At 32.9% G+C, this 26,971-nt stretch overlaps 1 protein-coding gene across 1 annotated transcript; it reads right to left on the bottom strand.

Moving 5' to 3' along the window:
• Positions 1-1,851: 1,851 nt before the first annotated feature.
• LOC117121912 (protein unc-119 homolog B-like) lies at positions 1,852-26,000 on the bottom strand. The gene is made up of 6 exons (XM_033267308.1): positions 25,845-26,000; positions 12,469-12,670; positions 7,651-7,764; positions 7,135-7,246; positions 6,085-6,257; positions 1,852-3,646 (listed from the first exon to the last, which is right to left on the bottom strand). The coding sequence occupies exons 2-6, from the start codon at positions 12,647-12,649 to the stop codon at positions 3,525-3,527; spliced, it is 702 nt and encodes a 233-aa protein (XP_033123199.1). The 5' UTR covers positions 12,650-12,670; positions 25,845-26,000; the 3' UTR covers positions 1,852-3,524.
• Positions 26,001-26,971: the final 971 nt, after the last annotated feature.

Below are 26,971 nucleotides of genomic sequence, written 5' to 3'. Positions count from 1 at the left end.
AAACTGATCTATTTATCTATTCAAGAACATTTTTAGATACACTTTCAATCGATAATATTTAGAAGTTTGTTGTTAGTTTCTAAATCTCTGTCCACACAACATCAAGATTTATGTTGACATTGTTGTTAAATCACATGTTCTATATAGTGTGGACATACCTTACAACACAACAAACAATATTTATTTCCTTTGTAACAACCATTAGAGATTATTTGGAACAATTAGACAGTACATTAAAAAATAACCTACAAAAGATACGAACACAACCTGGGAGAAATAATTCTATTTACACCTTATCTGCAAACAAATATTACTCAACACAGACTTCCTACTTTTAACACCAACAAATTTTAAGCCTACCGCGCAAGAGTGGCTCCAACTCAACTAACCAACTGCCTGCTTCATGCGAGTAAAATTAAGTTTGCTGACAGACTATCTCGCAAGTCTAGCAGATGCTTTTAAACTGCTTATGCATCGGAGTAATCACATCTTTGTTCTAGTCAGTTCTAATTGAACAACAGTATTCAGATGTGAGAAACATAAGAACTTTCCATCTTTTTTTGCATTAATTCAGAAGAGTGCTTATACACAAATCAAAATAATTAATTACTTTGTTAAACTCTACAAATGGCTTTAAAAATATGTGAATTTCCATTGTTGAGCGACCAAATTACAATACCAAAATAGACATAAAAATTATTTAGAATGGAAATTCTATAAAAAGTGCATTACAATAATATTGTTTCAAAGTAGGTATTAAAAAATGAAAAAATATTTTAAAATATTTTACTAATGAACAACAAAAATAAGCCCCTTAAAAAAAATAAGTACTTTTATATTAAATGATTTTAAACTAAAAAAAAAAAAAAAGAAAAATCACATTTTAAAATTGATAATGAAGTAAATGTAAGAAATTAAGCATTCAGCGTATAAAGTGTGGATAGAGCCCATTGCACTTATTATCCTAAATACAAGTTAAATATTGACCTCCACTATACTGTGCTGCTCTAGCGAGCACTACTCTACAATCCGATTGGAATCACAATGCATTGCACATTAACAAATCGCATGCCATGTTGATATTCAAATCAAAACTTTCTACAGGATATTTTAGAATGTCCATAGTGGTCAAATATCTGAGTGTACGTATACTACGAATGACTACTGATATACTTGAACAATAAGCTGATGCATGTGTTAAAATTTATCTTGTTTTTATAGTGAACAAAACACCTGTAATTGACTTTGAATCAATAATTTAACAAACTTCCAGGAAAGGCTACTACATCCATCAGGTGAAATAATAATAGTGCTTGCATACAGTGATACAATTTTGAAAAGTAAATCTGCATATTCACAAATATACACAAATCATATGTTATATTATTATTATTATTATTATTGTTATTATTATTATTATTATTATTATGATTAAAACTTAATTTTGTCACACAAGCTGGTCTCAACCAGAGGGTGGTAAAGGACATACTGACCACAAATCTGATATGAAAAAATTTCATTTTCTGTATTAAGAACCCATTCCCTGAAATAGACTTAGCAATTATTTAATAAATCTATAAATTTGCTGCTTCTAGTATTTATATGTTAGTAAAGATAACTACAATCAAAACAAAGATTTGTAAAGTCCACATATTCTTTTTCTCTTAAAAAAAAAGCCTGGAGATAGAAAGAACACCATGACAGTTGGAAGAAGTCATTTTCAGGAAAATGAACTTTCCTAACGCATCTAATTATTTTTTGCTGTTCCTGATGATACCTATTGACAATGATAATAAAGGTGCAATACAACAGTAAAAACATGTAGATTTAATTAATTTGCAGGAGACAGGTTATTTTCCCGGAGATTCTTGCTTGGTTGCGGGAGTGCAACGGGCTGTCCAGATTACTGGGAGGGAGACTCCTGTGGCTCGTGGGAGACTTGGGGCCCTGCCATTAATTTATGAAGACCCACAACTTTGGGTGTTTTGAGGCAGGAAATAATTTAAATGTCCTAAACCTTCACACTCTGGTGGTTTTTAGGCTCTGATGTAAGATTTTCTTTACTACTTAAATTAATCATTTGTATAATTGTATGTTACTTTATAGTGAATTTTGTCTAAAGAGCCACTCAGTGCATATATTTTTCCACACTTCATGAATGAGAGTTATCAACTGTGTTATGTTATTTTATTTTTATCCAGAAATAAAAAATTAGAATTTGAATACTTTGTAAGGTTGCAACAGAAGGGAAAAGTCCCCTTAATGAGCCTCATTTAATTACTGTACGGCCTGAAAATGGTTTAAATGTTGGCATTAGAACTTACTAATAGAAAATAACACTAGTTGGATTGGGGTTAAGAGGCCCTATTAGGTGATTTTTCCCAGGGCCTCCAAAAATGTATCTACATTGGGTACAATGTTCAGCTGAGAACAACGCATATGGAGTAGCTAGATAACATGTTAGCAGTCAAATAAAGCACATCCGCTGTATTCATGACTACATCCGTGAAATGTTTATGAGGTACATTAACATTAATGAAACCAATCCAAGTCTGCAGAACAGCTGATGATATAGTGAACACATACCTAAGGCTTTATACAGTATTCATGACTAAAGATGTTCCCCTAGCTATGACTGTTCTAATGGGGGCTGGAAACTGACACAATATACAAATGGGGACTTGGGATTAACATAAATATACAAATGGGAAATGTACATAATTCTTCTAAACAAACACTGTAAATATACCTTGAATCATACAGTGCAAAACACAAAGAAAATGCATAAATACATCAGAAAGTGATATGGGCTTATGACATCCAAAATGTACAATGTTTAGTTATTGAAGACTGATAAAGTTGACTGTTATAATTGATGATGCAGCAGCATGCAATGAGAAAGTTCATGACAAAGTAGTAGCAATAATGAAAGATAAGAATTATTCACTACTTAGAAATTATCAATGATTAAAATCTGGTTGGTGACTTATTGCCGCACGATGCAAGAGTAAAACAATCATCAAATTAATTTGTTCCAGTCAAGAAGATTCAATGTATAATAGAGATAACGTTTATTGATGTCTCCATGGTGATTTTTGATTTAACTAATCCTTGTACAATTTGAATTTCCGAAAGGGCAAACAACTTAACTGTCTTTAACATTGGACAATCAAAACTTAGCATATTTCTATGATATATATGTGTGTGTATTTATTATTATTTGTACAGGTGAAATTGCATAATATACCAAACAATTAAATTCAAACATCTCATCACTTATTTATTCAAAATACTATAATCATATAATGAATATTTAAATCATATCATTTACATATTCAAAAAGTATATTTACCAAAATTTTGTATATTCAGGTAGCCATGAATAATACATTTAATTAATATTAATTAAAAATCAACAAATATTTTCCAGTATCCGTAGCTCTTCTCTGTTTGTTATGTAGTAGTCATTATATATTGTTGACTGGTTGCTGTATCCATTATTATCGTCTTTGGTGCGTCAATCTACTACATTGCTCCTATCCCGCCATTATATGCGTAGTCAGCCTTGTTGTGCATGATCAGCTTGTTGTCAACAAAATAGAAACTGTCAGATTTGGTCTCAAATGGGCATTCTACCATCTCTTTAACTGCAAAAAAAGATGATATCACATCAGTGGGATTTCAAGGTTTTTTTGCAGATGTATTTTTTTGTAGAAAGGTACAATAAGAACAATAATTGCAATTCATTGAAGTAATTACAGTAACGTAATGTCTTTGCACTATATACACCTGTGCTGGATGATTTCATTTTTTTCCGAGGTACTGTAAGTTATAATAATAATAATTTAGATTCATATAGCGCCTTACACTAAAATAGCGCCAAAGCGCTTAATAATGATTACATGATAGCATATAGGCATATCATTACTTTTCCTTGCATGTATTTATTTACTTTTTTTAATCTTTTACTTTTATTTATTTATTTTGAAAAATTTCATTTGTCACAAATAAACTATAAGACGGTGAAAAACAAAAAGAATAGAAAACCATTATACTGTCATGTAAAAAGTGTAATCTTGTATCTACAAATTATGAGACTGAAATCATTTAATGGATTCCAAATAACTTACCTACGTATCGTTTAAGTGGTTTGTGTATTCAACCAATATTATGAACCATAAAATTATTGTCAGATAAAGAAGGACAAATGGGCATATGACTAAAGGCTGATGATCAGAGTTCAAATTGATATTGGAAAATGCATCTTGTAGGAATCTGTGCAATAATGGCTTTCACTATGTCAACTTATCAACAGAATCTAGTCTTTGTCTTGTCCATACTCACATTATATTTATCAAAACATGTGACATGCCTAAATATAGTCATGATGACATCACATCATTACCATATATAGGCACATAATGACTATATATGGGCATACCAGTTTTTTTTATAAAACAAAATTTGATAGTGTGGACAGAGCTTTAGATTTGATGTTTTATAATTTTTATTTTTATATTTGAAATGGCTCCCCTACTCCATAATTAAGAACTATATGTCTATTTGTGGCTAAGATGTTCATCTTTTTCGTAACTCAGGGTCCTAGGTTCAATCTCTGACAGCAATGGTTAAGTTCTGTCAACACTCTCGAATTGCATGTATTATCTGTGGTTTGCCAACAAATAGGAATAATTATGTCACATCACACTCATATATGGGCAAATCACTGGTTTTAGTATCAATTAAAAACATCATGTCTATCCAAGTTAAAAATCTAAAAAATTAATGTCATAATCTTCTAGCTACAGTAGTGAGCACTGGTGGTTAGTACTGACCCCATGTATGTTGGCAAAATAAAAATTCAAAGCAGAGTAGATAAGCAAACAAAGGAAACAAAGAAAGTCCTAAGGATAATGTAGACTTGAAGGACCAGCAATCAAATCAGCGATAAAAGAGGAACGTGTGAACGGTTACATTCAATATCCACCCACAACTTGATTACACCAATTCCAGAATAAATATAACCTATCATAAATGTGTATGTATGTATGCATGCATGTATGTACATGTATATAATGATAAAATTCACATTGTTATGGAGAAATCCTCCACTTAGTGACAAATTATACTTATTTTGTACACTTGTACAAATAAATCCCATTGAAGACAGAGGTTGATATGTTAACATCAATAATTAATTTATTGAGAAACATGTCATGAACTATGAAGAAGTCCTGAGGACAGGATAATCTGTTTCTCTATAAAGTAATTATGTTTCATAAAATGTGAACCTCTGTTGCTAACTTTGACTCTGACTCCCATTAATATATCAATGTATCTTTTATATATGTTCAATATTGTAATAATACACTACTAAATTATCTTTAATTTAAAATAATATTTATGTGATGAATTACAATATCAAATACTATAACTTTATAAATATGAACTGAATACTGTACTTAGATAAATTCAATTGCTCACTGTATAAAAACAAACATAAATTTATAAAATATCGAACAGTTAGGAAAGGACGAATAAAACATATTTACTGAGCATTAAAAAGAAAGTACTGTACCATATCTGAATGTCATATAATATATTCCAAAATTCTACAGAGCACATTCTAAGGCTTAGTAGAGGAGGGACAGTGTTGGTTTCATTGATGAGAAAACTATGTAAATGGGATATCCTTGTTGGTATCTGTCAAATGGTTTATCACAACTACTCACAGACAAGTTTCCCTGAACTATACATCATCTATTTTATAATTTTAACATGTTTTCAAGATGATTTGATTGTATTTTATTTGGTTTTCAACATTATACAGAATAACAATTTACAGATGACAAAAAAAATAAGAGTTGATATAAAAGGAAAATCAGATAGAGCCATTTCCAGCAAGTATGCAAATGTAATCAATAAAAAAAATCTCTACACTACAATGGCTGAATAATCTGGTTCTCAGCAATCAACTAATAATTATATATTAACCCATATAAAAATAATTGAGAACCCCTGACCTAAACATCTTTAACTCTAATTTCACCTCTAAGGTTATACTTATACAGGTGGAAAAACTTACTTTGTTCAGGTTCCAGTCCAGGAAATTCATATATATGTTCACAAGTATTCTTGCTGTTTGGAATTATAAAGCCAAAATTGAAATCAAAACTTTTGAGTAGCCTTTCCTTGAAGTAGTGCCTCTCAATCATTCTGAAGTTGTTCACAGGTTGGTCACCCACTTGGAATTCCACCCTAGCAAACATGAAAACAATAATATTAAAAATAGTAATTATGTTATGACAATGATGATGAGGAGGATAATGATTTCAATGATTACAATGACAACAAAATCATTAGTAACCCTATATCCATAGTATGAATGAAAATTATAAATGTATGAATTTATTGTGTTGAGAGCAAATTGAAAACAATAATAGTAGTTTACAGATTCTGTGGTGTCTAGTGACAGTGTGAAACCAAAACCAATTGAGGTGATGCCTCTTGGAGGCTTTAGTCAATTACTGTACGAATCCAGATCCAGTAACATTAATAATAAAATCACTGGTAAAGTTGTAACAACAGCGCTAAAATCAATACCTATGAAATGTGAATTTAAAGCTTGAAAAGCCATTTTCAAACACTGTACAAGCATTCTGAGCTCATCTTTGGTCAAAAAATATTCCATAGTTGTTTGGGAATAAGGCCACCCCCTACTTTAAGCCCAATTTCATGTATGAGCCTTTAATTGGGCAAAAGACCATGGTATGATTTTAAAAATATTCTTAGAAAAACATTGACTTAAAGTTAGGCATACAGTGCCAAAAAAATTTGCCATTTGATTAAAAATAGGATTTTTCTTGGGTATACAAATTGGCCAAGTTTTGTGTTCAAGTGGGTGGGCTTAAACCAGAGGAACCATGGCATATATTTATACATCAACCAAGTCATATATTCTATTTTTAATCTGTGTATCTACAATGGTGTCACAGAGGTATGCTGCTACGTAGATAAAAATTGATATCAACATACAGTACATGATACTGGCATGACCTGTTGTACTAGTTATTATAATTTAATCTATTTATTTCTGTCTGAAATCTAGAATAAACTAATTCTGACATGTTCTTACGTTGCTCCAATTGTGTTTAATTTCAAAAACTGTGGTGTAAACTGATAACGGACAAATCGACCTGCATTGGGGTCGACATCTTCCACATCTGTTTCTTCCTCCTCATCATCCTCTGAAAAGAAAGGTAACAAATATCAATAAACTAAATTATTCAATTAACATTTCTTGTACCGCAAGCATTTAATATAATTACTTTGCCATGCAAACCTTCAAACAATATCATGTTGTTTTGATTTTTCTATTTTGGTTACATAGCTCAAAGTCGAACAATAAAACTTGAAATTGAAACATAAAAAGGACTTCTACTGCTTACTGTATATTTTATTATTTACCTACATGACCACAATTCAGTGGGACGTAAAGCAAACAAAATCATAAATTGATCAATGTAACAATGACACTGGGTGCCCCTAAATGAATTAAAAGTTGTGATGTCAGATATAGATATGAAAGGAAAAAGTTAAAGTCAGGCTGACCATGCTCGACCTACATTGCTTGCAAAGACGAGTGTCTTACCTGAGGGTGGTGGCTTGGCAATTTCAAACAGAACTGTGTTACTCTCCATGTCTCTTATCTTAAAACGTGTGAAGTCTATATTATAGATATTGGCATCTGGATCGCACAAGTAATCTGTCAACAGTAAAAAAAAAAACATTAAGAATATTTCAATGATGTTTTTGCATAGAAAATTTCATATGAATGATATTTTGACCTACATCATTGAAATAGCATTGCAGCACCCACTGCTACTCTGGGTTCGGATTCAACACTATAGATTTATCACTAGTTTTTGGATATTAATTAGGGGAGAGGTTTTACTTTTCTTCTACTGCCAATTCAATGGTCGGCAGATAAAATTAAATTTCAATCATTTATTGCTGCAAGAGCCATTATGGGCTATTATCCACCAAAGCAAATTGCAGTTAATTGCATTGCACATATTAATATCAAGGAAGCCTATATACTGTATGTCCAATTCAATACTTAATACACTGCTGGCAACTAAAGTATGCACTACTTTTGTATTACTAATTTTAACTTTAAATATATTTTAATAGGCTAATGCTTTTAAGAATGTCAAAATGGCTAGACAGGGCACTTGAGCAAGCAATTGGTACACTTAGTTCATCACTCAAGATCACATTAAAAAAAATGCAATTGCAATGGAAATAGTACTGTTCAGATTGAATTTTTTTTTTCAAGTGTAAGTCAAAATAGTATCAGAGAAGAGTAATCTGATTCTTGGATCATTGCATAGTTTAGTGTCCCCCCTCATTAAACCTATACTACAGAAGAATCTGAATGGTTCCTTCAGAACATAAAAACCACTGTGCACAAATAGTGGCAGATCCAGAAATTTGAAACAGAGGGGGCCCAAGCAGACTTCACAAATGGAGAGAATACAGCCTCAGCCCCACCATGGTTGAAGCTGAAGGAAGAAAATTTATGATTATGGCACCTCTCGATGGCTAAAAATGGCACTCTCAGACTTTTCTCTATTTTTCAAAAATCTTGAAATTGTAACTGACAAACTTAGTCTGAGGAGAATGGATGAGAGGATTACAACAAGAAATTTTCAAGTCAACACTATAGATTTATAAAGGAATTAAAAAATGGGCTCTATTTATACAACAGACACAGTATTGTTGATAAAATTGCAGTTAGCACTGATATTCTCTCCAATGCACAGGTCCAAGAAAAACAGAAACAGCTGCAAAGGAAATTAGACTAAACACATAAATACGGAAAAACAGAATATATTATTTCATAGAGTGCAATAATAATACCCTCAGATCTAATTTCACAAAATTTTAAAGATGTATGTGAATGGTTTACGGTACCTAGGTGTGCCAGAAGAGAGCAGGGACACGCTGACATCAATCTATGCATTAAAAAAAAAATACCTGAGATGGTTCTCCAGAGCCTACAATTACTGAGAACACTAACTAGTAACAACAATAAACATCAGAGCAGTCACCAAGAGTGTCCTCCAGAAGGCCTCCTCTAACAGCCAAAACATAGACTCTCATACATACATAGCCCAAAAAAAACCTGGTGGAGCATACACAAGACTACTCTGTTTACTGCTTTATGGTATGCCTCCTGTCAATGTTATCAGTAAAACAGTAATTAAATCTAGTTATTGAGATACACGTCCATGCTCAAATTAGTTAATCTCAAATTATCAGTCGGCACAAATTTATGATGATCTTTTCTGGGAACAACTATAGGGTAAAACATGAGGATGACAACCAAACACCTTTATTGACACATAAGCAGACTACACAGAGAAAGACATAAAGGAGATTATGAGGCATAGGAGAGTGGAAGGCAGTAATTAAATGACCGAAACTTTTGTGTCATGTGACTGTAGTTCTTCACAGTGACCCTTATAGTGCAGAATACAACACACCTTGAAATTATTATCAATGAACAAGTCTTGCATGGGAATGTCATATAACCCACACTAGAAAAAAGGACCTAAAGGGGCTTCCTATGTTCAAACTATGTCATAAAACACTTATGATGCAAGTTTGCATTTAACTTAAATTTGTATTACAGTAGAACCTCGTTTTTACGTACCCCAGTTATACGAACCCTCGGTTTTACGTACGCCTCGTTTCGACTATGACGTCATCAAAAACCACGAAAATAATCAAAACAAACAGCCCTTTTCAGAGCCATCATAATTAAAAAGAGTTTTGTTACTTCTTTCTACTTATTATTTCAATACTAAAACAATAAACAAACCATATGCAACTTATTTTCATTAAACAGCATCGTTGATTGAGTCCAATACCGGGCTGTTATAATTAAAACATCGTGAACTGAGCGATGAACAACTACCGATGGTGCTCAAAATAATTGCTTCCCTCCTTAGCTTTGTGTGGAAAACTCGTCTGGTCGAATTTTCTACACTAAGCTGAGTAGGCATAATTTCGTACACGAACGCTAATTGGTTGGCTCGCCCAGTGCAGTCCACGTGGTTGCTGTTTCACGTACACGAACGCTAATTGGTTGGCTCGCCCATTGCAGTGCACATGTTTTAGTTTGTCTCAGCGGCCCAGACAACACACAGTTTAGAGAATAGCCATGAAGGGGAATTCCCAAGTTATACAGTACATTTGTCGTATATGTAATCTTACAATATTTTTAAATAAAAGATATAAAGTGATGAATTAATAAACTAGACATATGGTTTTATTTGAACACTTTATTATGACATCGTAAAATGATGAATAAAAAACACTAAACACATGGTTTTATTCGTAAGCCTAGAGGCTAGGTCTAGCCTAGGTAACATCGTTCGTACGTTCATAACAGGCCTACGTTTATTAAGTGTTATGTACGTATAGGGTCAAAGGTCACCACAAATTTAATCCAACCTCTATTTTACGAATCCCCTGATTTACGTATGCCCTCCAGTCCCGTACCGTACGTAAAATCGAGGTTCTACTGTACTAGACTATAATACAAGGACCCAAGCATTTTTAAACTCGGTAGCCATCAGGTTGCCTCGTGTCTGGGACCAGCTCCCTAGATTGTTAACCGATGCTGCAGTTTTAGAAAGCCCATCCTCTTTTCTTCGTAAGGTTTCTTTGTTTTTTGATTCGCTGTAATGTTTGATGTTTTAATGTGTTGCTTAATTTGGGGTTGGGTAAACCGGCTTTGCTACAGTGATTTGGTTCACCCTGGTTGTCCCTGGTTTCCCCAAATTTCACCTTTTTTTTAATTTCCCCTTTTTTTTTTTTTTTTTTTTTGCCGCTCTCTTTTTGTTGTTGTTGTAAATGACCAAATAAATAATGAAATGAATGAAAACTATAAATACAGGACAATATTTAAGAATGATATCCAATATAAATTAGAGCATCCCTAGTGAAGAAGTACTACTGAACGGACTGACCTTTCAACAAATATTTTGTCTTAATTGTTCAATTGTATTAAACAGAAAGCGCATAAACTTTAATATTTAATACACAACTTATTTTACATTTTCATCTTGATGATATTCCCAATGCCTGAGATACCAAATATCAAAAAAAATATGATCCCAGTGTGTCTGATAAACTTTGACTTATACATACTTTTTTGCCTGTATAAATAATATAGTATAATTAAATCAGACCTGATTGTGTAGGTTTTTTCAGACATCTGATGAAACAAATTCTACATCATTCCATATTCTAATTTTGTTGGACAGATAGACAGACACAGACCTTTGGTGTCATAGATGTGCTGTAAAAGTATACTAATGGCCGTAGGAGACTGATTTCCTTCAAAGCATTTACGTCTGTCACTTACTGTCGTAAAGATAACTTCGATTGCTGTTAGGTCATCATTCATAATACTGCTCAGTCATAATACAAATAATGTCACTTTGTAATAACCAACATGAGACCATGTCTCTTCATTTATTTCGATAACATCCTACTTATCTGTTTATTTTATCTTTATTATACAGCACATCTCTTTTCTTCAGATATGAAGCGCTTATTTCCACTGGTCGATGGATACAGAATCTATCATGCACAATGTGCCACCTCCTCCTCTCCCTGGGGAATATTCACATAATTTAGCACTTCTAATTTCATTTCAAATCATTACCTTTTAAAAACCTTGACTATTATCATTTCTAATCATTTAGAATAACCTTTGTTATATTTACAGAGGGCACACTTTATGGCTATGTGACGAAGTATAAAAACAATTGATAATCTGCTGTCAGAGGCAGATCCAATGGGGATGGGGAAGGGGGAGAAGGAGGCACATACCACTTTTAAATTTCAATACATACCAATACCATGTACTATAAATATAATAAGAAAAAAAGATACAAATACAAAATGCATCAAAGGGACATCCTTTCTCTTCATTATGCCACTTACCACTGCTGCTATAGCTGGTACTCCACACTTATATATTTTGAAATTTTGGTGTGTGGCACCCCCCCAACCCCCAGTTTGACAAATTCTGAAATTCTGGATCCACTCCTGGCTGGTTTTTTAATTGTCTATTTTTTAGTTGATACTTGGTTAGAATATACAGTAATGCAATTACTGTATGCTGAATTACTTTTATATTTATTTCATTGAATTTGGCACCCATCCAAGTTTTGCATAATTCATAAGTAGTAAAATAAAATAATGATTGGGTTCTTGGCATTTGTATACTGCACTATAATCTGAATTGTTCAGGATAATAAGCCATTTGGCAAAACCTTATCAAAGGCATTTATGTTGGGAGACTAATACCGCTCACAAGACATATACTGTACAGTAGTCAACAAATGAAGAATGCTTTAAATAAAGCAACTGTAAAAATTTAGCGACTTACTCTCTGTACATCTGACTAATTTCAAAACATCTTCTGGAGAAACAACATCTCGTTGGAGTAGATCTTCCTCGGTGAGCACTTCCGACTCGGGTTTAGTATTCTTTCTCTTTGCCTGTCTGTGAAGAAATCCACCGCCTTTTTTCTTCCCTGATGTGGGAGGTGCTGCCGCTGGAGAACTCATGATTTCAAGTCCCTCTAGATTCTAAATTGTAAAAATAAAAATACATAATTGTTAAAAGGAAGTATTTAAAGATATGTTGAGCTAAAAATAGAATACTTTGATTAATTAATTTTTATTCTTTAAAAAGTTACCTATTATCTGCAGCAACCATGACATCTTTAAATAAGAATATTTTTACACAATATATATTTATAAAATAAATATAAAATACTAATCAATCTGTTTTTGATGGTAACATCACAACATTGCAATCTTACAACCATTTCATGGGATCTTGAGAGGGCTTGAGGACTCCTCAATTACATTTTTACCTCAGACTGTATCGGCTACACTTATGTCTACAGAACCCAAAGTCGATGTACAGTAGGTTTAGTATTGCGGCCCTAAAAGCATTAAAAACTAAGCCTGTTCATCGTAATACGATATTGTGAAATTCAAATTGTACTTTGACTTGTTCTAAAAATAAATGGTATCTATGTTCAGTATGAATATATTTGTTCTATTACTTCATATTAGGCCACAATAGTTCACCGGCCAGTCTTATTTTGGGAGTACCTTTATAATTAAATATTAATAAATATTTTATTTGTTTTCTACCTAGAATTTGGCACTGTACATAGTATAATATGAGGCTTGCAGTCCCAAAACCAGCATACTGTCACTAAATGTTAAACTGAGTAATTAGCATAACAATGTGCCAGTATTGTTTACTTTAGTACAGAGAAGCTGTAATATTTTTACTCATAAGGGGAGACTATTTTTATACAGTACATTATTTAGCGAACACGCTGCCCACCAATAATGATGAATTCCAATAAAAAAAGACATATTTTTGGCCAATTAATACACCTGCTGCCACGAAAAAATGTAAGTTTCAGAAAAAACTTTCATAATTTTAATAATTTTTTCATAATGGAGAATATGAATATTAAAAGTCAATTTTCATGTTTTCGTCACTGATACTAGTTTTTGCATGGCAAGCTCCATATATTATATTATTATATTCACAGTTTTTTCTTCACTTATCAGATTTTGTTGATAAATGTTACTTTACTCTAAAAGCGGTTTTGCTACTCCCACCTCATATCAATTGATTAATCAAATTTGCACAAAATATTCATCTGTATCATTTACATTTGACCTATGTATGTTTTTCCAATTTGACTAAAGAACAATTCAACCTTTAGCCAAATTCAAAATTTCGGTTGCTAGAGTTAGCAGACTCCCACATATTCTGTTCAACCCTCGAATACATAGCTTATGTAACAATTCAAATCCGGTGTATTACTTAAATTACGCTAAATACACCAATACAAATTTAAAAAAAAAAAACAACTTTCAGATATAAACAAGGTCAACCAATAACATCATATACACGTAGTGTCAGTGAATATTATTTGCATTAAAATTTAACCTTTAAAATCAATTAATACCTTTCTATTCTAATGTTCAACCATGCATAATTTTCACTTGTGACAATTACAAATGTCCAATTGTATTGTAATAGTAGGCTAACGCTAAATGCTTGAACAAACTCATGCCAAATAATGAATACCGTTGTAATTAACAATGTAGAGTTCAACATCGAGACACACATTTGCCGCGTTGAAGGAGAAAAACGATACACACATAAAAGTACATTAACTTGTAAATTTCAGTCGCATATAGACTAGCACAAGCTAAAAGGATGACAACAATGGACTAATTCACTTGAGCAAAGATCATTCCCATAAATTTCTATTCAAAATGTTAATTAGCATTTTGACCTCTCTAAACTATTTTCTGTTTGAATTATTACTAATCAACTGATACTGACTGAATGAAAGACTGATATGATAATGCTGTAATAATCTACGGTTAAACACCAGAAATATTTTGCTGACTTTTGACAAGGTTTGTATTTATTTCAAAGATCAATAGACATAACTGCATGAACGCACTGTAGTCATGTGACCTACTGTATAACTGGGACGAAATCGTAAACAGACACAACGAGTGACGCTCAAGATAAAAAATGCATTGTTACTTCTGAGTCTTTCTGCTGAATGACACATCAATGACATTGAATAATGTTTGTAATAATTGTATTATTTTTTATTATCACTGTTAAGAACAAAGTTAAATAATATATAGATTTTTTCTGAATATAAATAGTAGGTGAATCCCAATGGCAATAGGAGTTCATTTACCTTTACAACTTAAAATCTCAATATTGGAGTAAAACAGAATAAATAAATAAATAAATAAATAAATACATAAATGAATAAATGAATGAATAAATGAATAAATAAAAAAACAAACAAACAAACAAACAAGTAGATAAATAAAAATAATTTGGAACGCTCCCAGTAAACTACTGTAAACCACTTGGAATTTGAACTTGGAAACATTGTCATAATTATTGTTTGCTAATGCTAAAACACTGTGATTTTTCAAGAGTTATTTTATTTATTTATTTATACACAACACATGTACCAAGGATTGTCAACAGAGAATAAATTACTGTCCTACTTGTAAGCGATAATCCTTTCACAAGACAAACATACACACATGATGCTTTACACAAACTAAATCTCAATACGAGGTAATAGTGAAGAGTTGTTTTGGTCGTGAGAAAAAAAATCAACTGACAGGAATTGATTCAGATTCAGATTGAATTTTATTGTTATGAAATCATTACAAGTCATGAAAATTCACTTCCTTGTTACAAAAGCCAAGTATGAAAAACAAAAGACCATCTGAATCACCAAGCTATTTAAATCCACTGCCATACCTAGGTCCCTGTGTATCAGACGCAAGTCCAAGCGCACAGTCTTCATTCTATGTAAATTTCTAGAAGGCCAACTGCGATTTCTAGAAGGCTAGCCACTTCATAGTTTGAACTGCGCATGCCCATATGAAGGTCAATCAACATAAACAAACATACGCCACATACACTACATAGGCTTATGTCAATTGACCTTAGATACGGGCATGTCAAATTCAGATTACAAACATACGCCACATACACTACATAGGCTTATGTCAATTGACCTTAGATACGGGCATGTCAAATTCAGATTACAAACATACGCCACATACACTACATAGGCTTATGTCGATTGACCTTAGATACGGGCATGTCAAATTCAGATTACGAAATGTCTTATTCAGAATCACAATGATCTTCAAAGCCAAAACTGCAGAAAACACTAGAATGAGGGAGAGATTACAGAAAAAATTGATTACTAGTGTTTTGTTTGCATAATTTACATAATTTTGCTTAAAATGCATTTAGATGCAATATATGATTATATGTCACAACAACTCATTTTAAATTTGTTGATATCTTGGAGGATACCTTTGCTAGTGTTTCACTTTCGATAATAATTGGAGGCATTTTATATTGTTTTCATTTCATTTAAATGTTGTAATAAATAAATAAAATAAGAGCTAGGAAATGGTTGGTTATTATTTGCTCAATCATGTATTTCTAATGAGAATTAAAAATATGGCTTTTATTTGGATGTAAAATACTGTACATGCATGATCGATAAATTGCGATATAACAATTTATTACATTATGTTCTACCTTAAAACCCCAGTGTCAGTTTTCTTGTTTAACAATACATTTCTGCAAATTTGTTTTTAATAAAAGCATTTGTTATTATCCAGTGGAATACACAATATTGGCATACAAATCCAAATGACCACAACCTACATATAACTGAAATATTGCTTCAGGGATTTACTCATTCTTATTCTGGATATATACGTCAGCATTTTACATTCACCACAACCTCCTTGATGAAAATAATTAAACAACACAATTACGACTACAACAAATGACCTTACCGGTATACAGAATAAATACAAAAATGGTCATCTGTATGGTATTATTAAAGATGTACAATTATCAGTCAAAAGATAGGAAAATACCTCAAAATTTCAAATAAAATTGTCCATAGCAGCCAATATAAAGATTTTTGTAGTAAAATGTCTGTAAATCAGTGAAAACAATTTTTGTATCTGTTTCTTGGTAAAAGCAGCAACGAGTACTGCAATGCATTTCTGATGGTGTTTTTGAATCAGGAGAAATAATACAAATCATGTTTACACTACAGTACCTGACATGTTAATGTAGTACTGAATGGTACCTTCCAAATATTTGCAAACAAAATTCTTATGATTCAGGTAGGAATCGAATCCACAACCTCCAAATTTAAACTAGAGTGTTTTCTTAAACACCTGACCACCAAGCTTTGTATACTATTATTAAGTACTGAAAATGATGATTTAATTATGGTTCCAATAATCTAACCATAATTAAAGGCTGTAGACAACCTTTAATTCCCTCAGCCGACTGTTGCTATATATGAATATTCATTTTCTTTATTTAGTTCCAAGGATCAATGAATATAAATTTATCTGTTTCAATATAAAAACTTGGCTTGATTAAACTTGCACATCTCACATTAGAGTGTGAATCTCAGTAGGAATAATGAATGTACTTGCAGTAAATGATTCTAGCGTGTGAAGCTACAGTATTTTACTTACAGCATACAGTACATACATTACATCATTTAATATTATGCTATTTCTTGAAGATCAGAGTGCTTTTTGAGGTTTTTTTGTATTTTTTAAAATATATCCTGTGGCAATGAAAAACATCTAACAGAAGAAAACCGAAAAATAAAACGCAGATAAAACCAAATACCATCACACCGTTCCCCAGCAATTTTAGGTGCAAGGCCCACCAGGACAGTATTCACAGGTGCTCGAATGATGTTGGCATCTACAGTGCAGTCCTAGTCAATTCCTAATCACAAGGAAACAACAGCATTAATTACAAAATCTATTCACTCTTCTTTTGCAAGACACATACTGTATGCAGCTGATATTACCATGTACCAAATTCAGAGGAACTTTAAGAAGCTTTAACAAGTGAAAACTGAAAGTGTTTTCTCAAGCTCTGTGCACACTAGCAAACTTTCTTTGATAGAAAACTATTGTGTGCCCATATATGGTGATGATGTGTCTATATATGGTCATGATGTGATGTCATCATGACCTTACAGCAGACATGTCACATGTTATTGTCAAATAAAATATTATGGTCTGGACAGGGCTTTAAAATTAACTGTTAAGACAATTCAAGGGAGCCATGTAATCACTCAATAAAATTATTCTTTCTTCAAAATTATATAACTATGAAGTACTTTTTAGTCCTGTATTTCTGAACTGTTAACATTCCCATTTCTTATTATTTAAAACCATTAAATGGAATCTCAAGCCAGAGCTTTAAGGTTCCTCATTTACTTTTTACTGTAAGTCTGTACCTCATGCACTTATCGCATTCGCTGTCAGCAATGAGTATACTCCTCCCAAAGGGTGTTGTTGATTTTTGTGGGACTTTGCAACACAATATCCAAAAGGGCGGGGCTCTATGGCAAGGTGTATGCAGCCTGCACAACACTATTGTGTTGTTGCTCTCTAATACTTTCTAGATATTTTTTGGTCGCTGTTCTGCTGAAATTTCATTTCGCCCTGTTGGATCCCTTCCCGGGCCACATGTATGCTCATCTACTTTCTGTTTGCACTCCTTCCGCTCGTATTCTAATACTTGTCCAAAATTCTATTCTATCAATTGGAATCATAAACTAATTATCTTTCCAAGAATTCTACAACCTATAATTCTTTTAAAGCTAATTCTAAAGCTGCACAATTTTATTATACTCAATCTTCCTAATTTTTTCTACTACAGTAGATCATAATGACAGATACCAGTCTGGCACTTCCTAATGTATCAATTAGCAATACAACAGTTTTTAATCTCCAATAGTACAGTAACTTCTAAAAGAATAGATAAATATATGATTCATTAAACTTCAAATTGGTTTTCTTGTCTATAGAAACTGGGCCACTGATAATAATGATCAGAAGGGAAAAAAAAACATAATACCATTTTGGTTTTCAAGTTAGGCCTACAGTACAGGTAATATAGCCATCTGGAAAAAAGAGGCATTCTCTGGTTAATAAAGTAGAATTAAAAGGAATGAGTTTGGAATCAGTCAGAGCTCTACATTTTTTCCCAGGTGGGTAATTTCTAAGTCACATCAAATGATGTTATTCAATTGGTATTCATAAAACCTTGAATATAAAAGCCTGGGCTTTTGTTTTTTTAACTGACCTTATAGATGGGCTTCTTTTCAAGATTACTTTTGCAAACTAAAGAGGGCATCTTTTCAAAATGCTACGGATATTTGGAATTGAAACTAGAAACCCATACAGTACTGAAGACATTTTTTAACCATGGGATTCAAAATTCTGTTTAATATTTTTAAAAACACAAGAAATAAAAACATAATTTTTTTTCAATAATGTAGATCAAAACATGCTGAGGACAATCTGCTGAACAACTAAATATATACTCTACATTATATAATACATATAATAAAATCAAGCTTTTGATATAATTTATTACCATAAATGTAATTTTTTTTTCTTCTCTGTTGTTGTTGAGCGCCTCGAGGTTGTGTCAACATGAGGAGCTATATAAATCCAGAATTATTATAACATTATGTATAATTTATGAAAAGTGTGTACATTTTTTAATACTGTATATTAATTATATCAACAATTTTCAATCTTAAAGTGAATTTATATAGCCTTTTCCTTTAAGTAGAAACCTAGAAGATATTATTTTAAAGGAGTCAGAAAAAAAACCCAATTATAATAGCATGGTTAATTGGTATTGATATCGCCTTACAGTATACCTGTAATTAGCATACAGACTTATAGAGTGACTGTATTATTTACTGACCTACTGTTTAACAGCTGTACAATAATACAAACACCTTACAGTATGCTAGTAGTAGTATATCTATGTACACCACATAAATCATCAATTGTTTCATGACTTTTTAAATGGTGTTAACGAGGCAAGCATAATCACAATGACGTATCCAACACGATAAGCGTAATTACCTTATTAATGTTGTATACGAAAGAGCATCATGAAACTACTGTAGCCTGGAATTTATTATCAATAATTAACAGGCATAGCAAATGGACAGAGCACATATTTCATAGTTCAATAATACTTGTATGCATAATTCTACTGGTACAGAATCCTAAATTGATCTTCCAATACTTGTAGTAACATATTACCCTGGATATTTACATTTTTGAAAAAAGCCATCTTTCACAAGTGTCAAAATACTGTATACTATAGTAATGATAATAAAAAAAACAACCATATTATATTGTCTGTTCAACTTATACTAGAGGCTCACAATCATCCACAACCTAATCTGCAATTTTAGTCATTTATATTACCCATAGTTCAACAGGCAGCTCAATATAGTGTGGATTAATCTGGCTACTTATTCAGTTCATTTTGCAATATGTTGATGCCACACAAATTATATTAGATACTTGGAGCAGGGATGAAGTTAATTCACAATTTCCAATTCAGATTTCACTTCTGACTTAATCTTGCCAATTCAAATTTACAATAATTCTTTACATCACTAAAACATTTGAACAAACCATAATAATATTGCTTTTAATTGTGGTAACTGCAAAAGATACCTTATTATAGTCTTAACTATTTACTGAGCTTTTACATAACCTGTATTGTGACTATGTGTACTCCAACTGAGCTTGTGTACAGTATTTCAATTGAGCTTCCCCCAACCTGTATCGTGACTACTACTATGTGTACAGTATTTTAATTAAGCTTTTCTTACAACCTGTATCGTGACTACTACTATGTGTACAGTATTTTAATTAAGCTTTCTTACAACCTGTATCGTGACTACTACTATGTGTACAGTATTTTAATTTTAAGCTTTCTTACAACCTGTACAGTTGTGACTACTACATGTATTTTAGTCTCTGAACATTGAGGTCAGAGTTTCGAACCTCTGCTGTGAATTCCATTGTGTCTTTGGTCAAGGCACTTTACCTACATCTGTCCTTCTCCACTGAGGAGTATAAATGGGTACCTGGTAGAATGATGCAGCATTGACTGTTGCAGAAAATTTCAAGCACAACCGGAATTACTCCGTAGGAAGTGGAGAGGTTACCAGCTACCTAAATTATGGATCCAATGACCAGGGAAGCAGTGCTAGCACTGCAGTGCCTTGCATCCCTTGGCAAAAAGCTCACTATTCTGTCATCATATCAAAAAGCGCTCATAATATTATGAGTACTCAATAATATTTATTATTTATCATACACTTAACAGCTGAGCATACAATAACATTAGTACAGTATTAGTCTTTATTCATTAGTGGAGATTAAGTTTCTATATCTATGTATCCTATTGTGACAAAATCATTAATGAACTCATTGTAAATTGTGTCATTGTTAGCATACTACTGTATAATGTAATGCAGGTTGATAGCTTTCAGCTAGACTTAATATCCACTGGAATTTATTACAGAACCATGACACTGTTTACACTGTACATCAACACAGAAAGCCACATACTAAATGGATCATACTGTACAGCTACTGTAGCACAAACATTAACAGCCAAATGTCATGTTTAATAAATACTGTATAGTACCTGTACAGGCTACTAGCATAAACATGCACTTCATATCTTAAGTTGAAAAATAAGAATAATATACTTGGGAAATTAAAACAGTTAAAAAATATAATATAGAGGTTATATTTGAAATGTATCTAAATTATTATGTTATCCATTACACTATATATATATATATATATATATCCATTATAACTGTAGCAGTTGGGCTGCCCCTAAAAGCATGTTTGAGAAAGTTGACAAATGTCATCGTCGACATTTGAGGGTTATTCTAAATATTAAATACCCAAAAATTATTAAAAATAAATCCCTATACTCTGTAACAAAATCTGGCCCATTGACAAATCGTATTGACAAAAGTAGGTGGTCAATGCTTGGGCACATTTTGCGGAGCGATGAACTCACTCCTGCACATTGTGCACTTGTATTTGCCGTCACTCAGTCTGTAGTTCTGAAAGGCCGAAAAGGAAGACACTGTGTTAATTTATTTGCAAAAATTAAATCTGATATAAAAGAAAAAGGGCTGAATCTCGATAACATTGTTGATTTTTATAAACTTAAAGAAATTGCTAAAAACAGAACCCGATGGAAGGCAATGTATAAGGATGTTCCATTTTTGTAAAATGTGGCTGTGACTTATCAGACACAAAATTTATTTCGTGTCTGTCAAAAGTTTAATAATAATATCGAGAAAGAAAATTATGGAGAGTTGTGTGAGATCAAGATTAGTATACGCAACACAAGCCTGCTACCCAAAGGAAATTGAAATAAAGAAATTGGAGACTTGTTGGTACTCACTCATGAGACAGATGATAAGAGGAGGATATAGACGTAAAGAAGCTAAGGATGCAGGGCACAGAGAGCAGTCTACAGCAGTAATGTTTATCCTGTCTCTTATACACATCTAGATGTGTATAAGAGACAGAAACTGTACTGTACTGTATCCATTACATAATTACTGTAGACCAAAATCATAATACATACAGTTAAACAAAATTCAATTCAATTTTACCAAAAACTCATTTCGCAGCACAAATCTGAATTACATGAGTAAAACACTGTAAAAACACATTAAGCAATGTAATTTACTCATAATAAAATAATGGCACTGGACTGCGAAACTTCATGAGGTATAGTAAATTAGTGGGTCCCTCCTGGTAGAGAATTTGGCAGTACACCAGCAGACAATGACCTGCTCATTTTCTCTAAAGATCCAAAGAGTGCACTGTATGCCTGCATTCTTTAACAGTAACATGCACATGAGAAAAATGGCTTAATCATGTCTTCCGATATGGTACTACCACTTTTAATTTCAACAGCCTCCAGTTGAAAGGTTAGTGATGGCATATAGGACCAGAAATCAAGCCTCTTGATGAACCTGAGAAGTAGTGATGGTACATTGAACTGGGAACCAAAAGATTTTAAAGGATCTCCATGGTTCAGCGCACATCACACAGTTGCTACCACCAGCTTAGCAGACTGAACTATCAGGGGCGGATCCAGAGAAAAATCTGGGTAGGGGCCATGAGACGTGCAAAGCACCGAGCAAAGGAAGAGGGGATTCGGTGTGTTGCTTCAGATTTGTTCAGAAGTGTAATTGTCTTGAAATAAATTCATTTGGATCCAAATATAATTTGTATGAAATTTTTCATTTGTGTATCAACACAAATGAAAAATTTCATTGTGTAATTGTGTTAAGATAAAAAAAATCATCAATCAAAGATGCTAGAAAACCAAAGGTTTTCTTTTTAACTATTCTTGTGGTTTCAAGCCCCTACTCTGCACAAAAAATAATTATAATATTCTACTGGTATACGTAAAACATACTCTTTTGTTACACTCAATCAATTTTAAGATGCATGTAATTCAATATGTATGACCTAAAACGACTACTACTATGATGCCTCACTGCCGACTAATATGTTACAATGTGTTTGAATCCTAAATAAATCTAATTTAAATATCAGAACAAGAATAAACACAGAATGATTTATTTTATACAAAACATTTTGAAACATCTTGCTCGAAACAGTATTTAGGTATTCCAAGAAAATACATTACAATTTGCCAGGAAAGATAATTGTACTACAGCTGAAAAAAATCCCATTTAAAATCTTCCTGGTTACAGCTTGTCACTATAAACACATGAAAACTTAATTAACATATACTACAGGCTGAAGGCATAGCTGAATAAAACTATTAACTGACAATAAGTAAATGGGACAACATCTTTGCTATATCCTGGAGGAAATATATTAATATATTTCTTCCATGTCTACATGTACTGTACTGATGAGGCCAAACCTTATTTGAGGTCAACGCAAAAAAATAATGTTTCAAGTTTTGGTCATTAATAATCAATTTGTACTGAGCAATGATACACAGTAGTACTGTAGTCGATTCAAATCCAGCAAACAGATGTATTTGGTAACTTAAGTTGATATTTTTCATCAATAAAGGCTCTGATAGAGAACAATGATATACTTTTGCCCAGGTACTGTAGGAATTTTTCTGAATGGCATTTTGGTGGAGAAAATAACATTTTTAAAATTTCATTATTCACTGTATGTACTGTAGCGTACATTGATTTAGTTATTCAGTTCTTCTGTTATTATATTATGTTGTTCCCAATTAATTGTACACATAACAGATGAGGTTAATTCACAATTTCCAATGAAATTATGCAGATATGGTAGGTCTATAATTTTCCTCAGGTGGGAGATTGTCCTGGTTTAAATTTAGTGCAGAAAATATTATTTAAAAAAACCATCACATGTCTAATTACATTTGTCAAAATGACCAGGTTGAAAAGCTCACAATATATTCTACAATAGCATAGTGCTAAGGCCTAATTACCGTATATCATTTCAACCAATTATAATTCTTTATTCTTTATTACATTATTTAAGACAAAATTAATTAGTATTAATAGTAAATATGATGGTGACTGAATATGATCAAAATCCATTGTTTAGCCATGTACTAGTTTTGATAGTTGTATTCTTGTACCTCTATCTAAATGAAGTTAACACATACAAAGTCTAGCAAGATTAACATAAATACAGTACCACGTAATGTACAGTATTTCTGAAAAGAATCTAATCCGACATTATGGATTAATTCAGTGGTTCCCAAACTTTTGAATTTGCGGACGGATCCCTCAGGACATGTTAAAAGACTTCACAGACTCCTACCTGTACCAAGTCTAGGTTTACTTATTGTCTACAGTGTTCCACCAATATTATAAGATAGAAGATCATGATTTGTCACAAAAGTACAGTACATCAAATCTATTTCAGTATTGATGCCTCCTAATGAATAGCAGTAATGTTTATCACATTGTTGTAAAAAAAAAAAATGGAATCATGAAAAAGTCTAGAGGACCTGCCGACCCTTTTGACTTGGCGGACCCCAAGGTTGGGAAAAAAAGGCTACTGTGTGGCACAAACATCAGTAATACAAAACTAACCAAATTAATACTTTGTACTAGGCTTGCAATACAATATTTGTCATTATTGTTCATTAGAAAGGATAGGTATTGATAGATGAAAATGTAAATATCTGTATCTCTATGATCTCGTGCAAACACCTTCTGAGGTCGTCGTCGCACTTAGGTCGGGGTCAGGTGTGTAACAGTTAAATTGGAAGTGGGCGGTTTGCAAGAGTTCTTGAATATTGATATCAGAGTCCAATTGAAATTTGAATGTCTTAACATCTAGTGCAGTGCGAATGTCATATGGCAAACAATACCATTCTGGTATAGTTTTCGGATATAGAGAGTAGCGATAACAGTTTCTATTTGAAGCGATGCACCGGTAGGAAAGCCAGTCGGTCTGTCTTGTCTCGCTCTGTAACGAAGACTTCCGGAGTCCCTGAATATTATTTAGTGTGATATTGTGAGTTTCTTTGTAGAGTGTGGCAAGTCGTTGTTTGGTACTTCTTTCCTGTAAGGTTTCTCAACCTAGGACATTGAGTATTTTGGTGATACTTGAATCACAGTTGTGATCTCTAGCTGTAAATCTGGCCACTCTGTTTTGGATTGAAGTTGGTGGGAAGATCTCTCTCAAATATAAATGTAGATTCTCTTATTTTGCAAACAAATAAGCTATAGGCCCTAGTATGTTAAAAACAGGTTGGGCTACAATGTATTCATCTGCATCAAACCAGAAACAACCACAGCCTAAATCTAACCGCTACAGCCAGGTCACTAGCTAGGCCTAGGCTAGACCAAGCCTAAGCTTTAATTGTATCCTAGCCATAGGCCTTGGGCCTAGTAGTAGGCTAAGGGCTAGGCCTAGGGCACCCTAGGCTTCATGACGTTTTATTATGCACGCCTGAATTAGCGCTTGCAAATCCCTTGGTAGTAACGGTTCTTTAAAGAACTTTTCGTCACATAACACTGATGAAGACGAAGAGGCCTACCTAGGCCTAGCTAGGCTTGGCCTAGAGACCCCCTACCTAGAGAGGAGGCCTACCTAAGCCTAGCCTAGGCCAGGCCGCAGGGCCTCCTCATAATCATATCAAGCCTAGGCTAGGCCTAGCCAAACAATCATAACGTTACGAAATATAATCCTTAAGAAATGGTTGATTCAAATAATAACTTTAAAAATTAAGTCAAAAGTATCTATGTCAAGTATCTATGTCACATTAACAACTTACTTTCCGAGATAATTCCTTCAAATCTTTAGCAGAATCATGTAATTAGCAGTTTGACAACAAAGCTTCAGTCTCTCTTCTCTTATTTTTCGGTATCTACCCAAAGAGCGTCACCTACCTAGCCTATCGACGTTTCAACCAATCAAAGAAATTATTTCCGGAGCGCGGGTGGTGTTGTTTTCCAGACATAAAGGGCGCTGTTTTGTGTTAGACAGAGTGCCGATTAATCGATACCAAATCGATGAAACTTAATCCGAAATGCGCATCTAGGCTGGTACGTCTACGTCTGTTTTGCTTTTATGGCTAGTAAGGGAGGTGCTATGTTATTGTCAGCACCAGATACAGAATTATTAACGATGTGTCCCCAAAACATTAAAAAATTAAATTGCAATGAACTTTTGAACATAAACTATTGATCATCAACTTTTTATAAAATACTGATTTATTTATTCACATAAAAAAATCATAAACCTATACATAAAATTACACCTTTGCAGCAAGAAGGCTGAATTGAGAGCAAAGTTGTTAATATATATTGGCTTAAAAATATATAAAATATTTACTCATAAAGAATTTATTACACTAAAAGAAAACTCATTACAAATACTATTTTTGATCATGTTTAAAAACATGTCTACCTATAATTTTCTCATTAAAAACACTTCCATTTGTGACTTATTTCATAATCAATCAAGGTAAATACACTCAAGTTGATAATTTTTTAGCCAGTGTCATATCTAGGGAGGTGCGCAGGAGGGACGCCCCTCAAAAAATTACTCGCCCCCCCCCCCAAAAAATTCCTCGCCCCCCCCCCCCCGAAAAAAAAATCATGGTAAAATAGTTAAAAATCACCTAAAATCACCTTATTTTGCAAATTAGTGCCCCTTAACTGATCATTGAGCTTCCCCATTTCACCTTCGACCCCACCCCCACCCACACCCATTCCATCAGCACCCCTATTTCAAGATGTCTAGATACACCACTGGGCTTAGCTACTTTGAATCAGCATTGGTTTTTTATAATTTGCTTCCCCCTTTGCTGGAATATGATATCAAGGTATTGTTATGAACTTTCAATTAAAAACTAATTTTTATTACTGTATTACATATAATTAATAGTTAAATCATTAT

Source organism: Anneissia japonica, unplaced genomic scaffold (assembly GCF_011630105.1).
Source record: "Anneissia japonica isolate Jap-2015-1 unplaced genomic scaffold, ASM1163010v1 scaffold352_len1594369_cov220, whole genome shotgun sequence".
In the NCBI taxonomy this organism is placed as follows: domain Eukaryota; kingdom Metazoa; phylum Echinodermata; class Crinoidea; order Comatulida; family Comatulidae; genus Anneissia; species Anneissia japonica.
This window is presented reverse-complemented; position numbering and strand designations above follow the sequence as displayed.

Coding starts and splice junctions, on each gene's coding strand:
- LOC117121912 (XM_033267308.1), bottom strand. CDS start 12,649: ATGAGTTCTCCAGCGGCAGCACCTCCCACATCAGGGAAGAAAAAAGGC. Junction 7,765..12,468: donor ATTAGTCAGATGTACAGAGA/GTAAGTCGCTAA, acceptor TACTGTTGACAG/ATTACTTGTGCGATCCAGAT. Junction 6,258..7,134: donor TTAAACACAATTGGAGCAAC/GTAAGAACATGT, acceptor CATGTTTGCTAG/GGTGGAATTCCAAGTGGGTG.